Source organism: Lontra canadensis, unplaced genomic scaffold (genome assembly GCF_010015895.1).
Source record: "Lontra canadensis isolate GAN:19392208 unplaced genomic scaffold, GSC_riverotter_1.0 scaffold13, whole genome shotgun sequence".
Taxonomy (NCBI): domain Eukaryota; kingdom Metazoa; phylum Chordata; class Mammalia; order Carnivora; family Mustelidae; genus Lontra; species Lontra canadensis.
In genome coordinates, this window is record NW_022631007.1 from 21,151,995 (window position 1) to 21,157,994 (window position 6,000).

General features: G+C 35.0%; 1 protein-coding gene across 1 annotated transcript in view; it reads left to right on the forward strand.

The window, feature by feature from the left end:
* Positions 1 to 5,551, forward strand: part of RIF1 (replication timing regulatory factor 1) — a 55,743-nt gene extending 50,192 nt beyond the window's left edge. Inside the window, 6 exon segments of the mRNA XM_032857758.1 lie at positions 1,504 to 1,650; positions 1,966 to 2,043; positions 2,132 to 2,247; positions 2,870 to 3,023; positions 4,712 to 4,820; positions 5,282 to 5,551. Coding sequence (XP_032713649.1) covers positions 1,504 to 1,650; positions 1,966 to 2,043; positions 2,132 to 2,247; positions 2,870 to 3,023; positions 4,712 to 4,820; positions 5,282 to 5,496 — 819 coding nt within the window. The 3' untranslated portion in view covers positions 5,497 to 5,551.
* The last annotated feature ends 449 nt before the right edge of the window (positions 5,552 to 6,000 follow it).

Consider the following 6,000-nt stretch of genomic DNA (forward strand, 5'->3'; position numbering starts at 1 on the left):
TTCTGGATGTGATTTCATTTATTATTTTATTTCCCCATCTTTACTAAACTGACTCCTTTAGTTTGTATTTGCTTTAGCTCCTGACCCTATAACTTGGACATAATTTGTTGAATGATTAAGTTAAAAAAGTAAAAGTTACATATGCTTACATAGCTCAGCTTGTCCTCTACTTAGTAAAGGAGATGTTCTGAAAAGGTTATGTGAGCATTCTCTACCTATGAAATTGAACCTGCCATTTAATGTGGAATACATGTGTTTATATATACATACATACATTAGAAATTGAAGGTAGGGGGCGCCTGGGTGGCTCAGTTGGTTAAGCCGCTGCCTTTGGCTCAGGTCATGATCTCAGGGTCCTGGGATCGAGTCCTACATCAGGCTCCTTGCTCGGCCAGGAGCCTGCTTCTCTCTCCACTTCTGCCTGCCTCTCTGCCTGCTTGTGCACGCTCTCTCTCTCTCTCTCTCTCTCTCTCTGACAAATAAATAAATAAATAAATAAAATCTTTAAAAAAAAAAAAAAAAAAAGAAATTGAAGGTAGACTTAATCTTGTTTCTGGCAGGCACATTGTGAAGACTTCCTCAAGATATACCAAAAATTCTTACACTGAGAATTGAGGTTTTGGCTGTTTTGCTTTGCTTTTATATTGAAGTTCTTTTTTTTTTTTTTTTAAGTAACTTAAGTGAAGTCTTTGAAAAGTATGAAGATAGAATGCGTTGGGATTGATGTCTTCAGTATATTTTATTTTCCTTCAGTATATTTTAGATTTTTAAAAAAGTTAACTAGTCATGTTTTGTGTGATAGTACCTCAGATTTAATTTTTATTTAGGTAACAGTAAGACATAGTTTTCTATAGCAGATATGTACGGAATCTGCCCACTCTTGGGAGTCAAGACCAGGAGGCATTTATATACATGGTTAGTGGTTATGCCTTATTGCATATTTATTTATTGCATATTATATCAAATAGCTGAATGAATGAAAGCATCGTAAGACTTCAGAAGAGGCTAAAATGAAAAATTGCCACCTAGTTGCTATGACTCTGGGACCCTCTAAAGAGTTTAGAACAGAGGTTGGAAAGGTATACCAGAGGTCAGTTAGTACTATTTCTGCCTCTTTACCTTGTATTTTTAAGTCACTGCAGTAAGCCCACAAGATTAGTATAATTGGATGATATAGTTTCAGCTGCTACGTGTAATTTCATTTTTCTGCCACTGTCCCTGTTTCAGTTTTTGTTGGTATATTATGTAGATATCATTTAGAACATGGATAATTGGAATGACCTGTGGTATTACCTGTGAAAGCAGCCATTAGGAAGAAATACAGCTATGTACATTTGGCTTCTAGTGAAGTAAATTAAGCTTCTAAACCTACATTCTATTTTGGGGGACCTTAATAGTGAGAATTTATGGTGTGGTTTTTGTTCTTTTTTTTTTTTTCTTTTTTTCTTTTTTTTTTTTTTTTAACTTTAACTTTGTAAATAAAAGCATGGCCTGTGTTTTCAGGTTCGCCGGGTCTCCTTTGCAGATCCAATATACCAAGCAGGATTGGCAGATGACATTGATAGGCGATGCTCTATTGTTAGGTCCCATTCTTCAAATAATTCTCCCATAATAAAAAGTGTTAAAACTTCACCTACTGCACAATCTAAGGTAAGCTGTGAGCTTTAAAATACACATACATGAATGCAGGTACCGAATTGCGTAGTGTAGTTTATCTTAAAACTGATAAAGAACAAGATGTCTTTGGTTTGGATACATTGTTTTGTCTGCAACATTGTAAACAAACATGAAGAGGTGGGAAGAGTCCGTGATAATCCAGTAATTGGTTAGGTAATAGTTTATTACATTTTACATTTTCTCAAAATTTTAGGAAATTACCGCACTCTAAGTAATGAAAGTAGAGTTTATAATATTATAGTTTTCTAGGGTTCTGAGTTTTTTTTTTCTCTCCTTTCTTCTGTCTAGCATAATGCCACTTCAATCAAAGGATTTCTGTCCCCAGGATCACGTAGCCCTAAGTTTAAGAGCTCAAAGAAGTGTTTAGTAAGAAGTGCTTTAGTTTTCATGTAACTTTATATTTTCATGTTTAGTGAGGTGACCTCTATTTAACGATTTTGAAATTTATTCTAAGATTACAGAAATGGCTAAAGAATCTATGCCAGGTCCAACAGAAAGTGTTTACCCAGCTTTGGTGAACTGTGTGGCTCCAGTTGATATCATTTTACCTCAGATTACCTCAAACATGTGGTAAGTAGTTACTTGTGCTGGTGTATACTTAAAGATGCCAGCTGTTTAAGAGGAATATTTAAGTGATCGAGATTCTTATATTTAGAATTGACCATACATGTGCTTTCACACATTTTGTTTTAGAAATATAAATTAATGTGGGAAGATGGGACAGGTAAGGCAATAAGAGAAACATCTACCATAATACAGTAATGGCTAAGATAATTAAATGTATGTGTAATATTTGTCACATGCTGTGCTGAACTCTTTGCATATGTTCTCTTATTTAATGCTAATCACAGATCCCATAAGGAGTATAATTATTATTTCTGCTTTACCAGTTGAAGTTTACAAAGGTTACTCCACCAAAGTCATGAGGCCATTAAGTCAGTGAAGACTGAGACACAAATTGGGCTTAGTCTCTTCCCAGCATTATTGCTTAAGCCAAACAAACACGTCAAATTCAAATTTTGTTTTAAATTAAAGGTATATGTGCCTGCCCTCAGAGTGGGCTAGGTGAGCCTGTATAAAATTCAGTTATGACTGAGCATAAATCAGGAAATCCAGCTGGATAGGCCCTCACAAATAGAACAAATGTGAAGGTATTTGATAAAATTTTCCTTTTTTTTCTTAATCTCTTCAGGGCAAGAGGACTGGGACAGCTCATTAGAGCTAAGAATATAAAAACGATTGGTGATTTGAGTACTCTTACAGCATCTGAAATAAAAACTCTTCCTATCCGTTCTCCAAAAGTGTCCAATGTAAAAAAGGCTCTTAGAATCTATCATGAGCAGCAGGTAAACTTAGATGTTATAAATCATGTATAGATAAATGATCTCTCAGTAGCAATTACAGAAGTTGGTAGTCTTGCTTAAAAACTCATTTTATGCCCCCTCCACCTCCCCCCCCCCCCCATTCAGGATTAACTTAAAACATCACTTTATAATTTCACAGAGAGGTTTGCTTCTTGGTTTTGTCTGGTTTGTGTAATGCATCTCTATGCTTTGAGTTCTCCTCTCCTATCCCCTTGTCTCATTCATTTCCACCAAATTGGTGATTGGTTCCATGGCTGCTTTTCCTAAAACCTAGAGGTTCAAATCTAAACATTCTAAAAAAATCTTTCAAATTTGTATTTGACAGTATTTCTCTTTTGATGTCCAACACAACTGTAACTAATTTTTCTTGTTCTTACCAACTTTTTGCACATAAATATTTTAGCCCATAGACCTTTTTCAAGATTCTCTACTCACTAACCCTCAATAAAAATACAGATAGAAAACTCATTATTTCAGAAGGAGTCACACTCTTGTGAAACCTATGCAGAGACCTTTTATGTGTTCACTGACACTACACAAAATTGTGAATAAATGAGAACAGGTTATGTTAAAGCTTGAAAACCAGTGTTTACATTAGAATTTCTGAGACTGGAGTTAGCTAACTACTGAAGACTTCTGCTGTTTTCTTAAAAGTCTTTGATTTAAAAATTAAGTATTTGTAATCCTTAAAAACTTCTAAGATTATATTAGTAATTTTCAGTCTCATAGAATTGTCTGCTGTGGACCTTTCATAAAAGTGGGATTATATGAGCCGTGGTCTTTTGTGATTGACTTCTTTGAGCATAATGTTTTCAAGGTTCATGTGTATTAGTACTTCATTCCTCCTTATGGCTAAATAATACCCCTTACATGAATGTACAACATTTAGGTCATCCATCAATTGCTTAACATTTAGGTTGTTTTTACCTTTTGCTCTTATGTACACTCATAAGTTTTTGTGTGGATGTGTTACTCTTTCTCTTGGGTATCTACACAGGAGTCTAATTGATGGACCCATCAATATGGTAACTATAACATTCTGAAACTAGTATCTTCTCAGTCATTAATCTGTATGCCTACGGACAGCTTTCAAAATTGTTTTGTTCTTTTATTTATTTATTTTTAAAGATTTTATTAATTGATTTGACGGATCACAAATTGGCGGTGTTGGGGGGGGGGCGGGGAATGGAGCAGGCTCCCTGCTGAGCAGGGAGAGACCAGTGCAGGGCTTGATTTCATGACCTGAGCTGAAGGCAGAGGTTTAACCCACTGAGCCACTCAGGCACCCCAAAAGTTGTATTCTTTTTTTAAAAGTCCATATGTTTTTTAAGTTTGGGAATAATCTGCCTTGGATTTTCTTTTCTTATGCTGCTAAACTTGGGAAATACAGTGTAATATTTTTTGGCTACCTGGCGATTTCCTGAGAAGCCCATTAAATATTAGAGATACTTAACCAGCTTTTTGAAAAAACTGAAAAACACTTTATAATCCCATTTTTTTGTGTCACTAGTACAACATAGTTTCTTAGCAAGATTTAGTAAGCTAATAGTCGTATGATGGGCTGGGAAACATGTCAGATTCTTTTCCAGTGATGGTGGTGTTGGTCCTTTTAAAAGCAACTTTCAATTTTTTCGTTTTGTTTTTGTTTTACTGGCCTGTGTGTAATCCAGGTAAAATCTCGGGGACTAGAGGAGATTCCAGTTTTTGATATTTCTGAAAAACCAGTAAATGGAATACAAACTAAATCTCTCCCTTCTGATGAAGAAAGACTTGCCTCAGGTATGTTTTAGCAAAGCAGGACAATTTTTATTTACAGCGTCAGTTGACTTTGAATATATGCTTCTGGTTTTAATTTGACCATGCTCTGTTAATTTGATGAGGTTTTTTGTTTTGGGGGGGTTTTTTGATGCCAGTGGCCACGTGCATGAAAAAGTAGCTGATACTGATTCCAACTATGTCTAGTTGTTTTTCTCGAACTGTCAACCGCTACTCAGGGATATAAAGTAAATAGTGTGTTTCAGTTCTGTTGTTAATAAAAATGAAGTAGACTGGCTCTTTCTTCAGTGGCACTGAGTAAGTTACGGTGTGGAGTCTTCGGTTGCCTTGGTGTCTTGAGGAAGAACAGTACCTCAGCCTGCACTCTCAAATCTTAGGCACTTAAACTTGTTATTAACTTAAAAGGAAATATGTACAGCTTAAGTTTTATCTGGAATAAATTAATTGTGCTTTTTTTCTTTTAGATTTAATTGATCCTGTTGCTTTGGAAACTCCATTACCTAAAAATCTTGTGGCACAGATCAGTGCACTTGCTCTTCAGCTAGATTCAGAAGATCTCCGTAACTATTCAGGAAGCCAGCTGTTTGAAATGCATGAGAAACTTGGTAGCATGGCAAACTCCATAATAAAAAATTTGCAGTCACGTTGGAGGTCACCAACCCATGAAAATTCCGTTTAGTATTTTAAGAGAAAATTGGACTTTCCCCCCCAACATCACTGGATTTGTTGATCATAAAAGTTCTGAAATACAGCTCAGTTTCAGTCTGAAAGTTTGCAAAGTTGATAGCATTTCAAACCCTGAAGGGCTGTGACTTATGTAAGTTCAGTTTTGTAAGTTCGTTGTGTACGATTTTTGTTCATAAAATATTTTCTTGGCTGCTATGCATAGTTTTTCAAAAATTTAAATATCTTACTGAAATGCGGAAGCAAAAACTAGAAACAAAAGCAATTTATTGCACACATCTTAAACTCCTACATATTCTGATGAAACATTCATGAAAAATGAAAAATACCTTATTTTAAGTAAGTAAAATTTAACGTTTCTATTTGAATTTTTTCCTGAACTGATAACAGTGTTTATACTTGATTTTTTTTTTTTTTAATTTATATTTGTTGTGCCTGAGGTTTAAGAAATTTGTTCTCAGTAGAAAACCTTAAATGAGATGCAAAAGAATTGGAACCT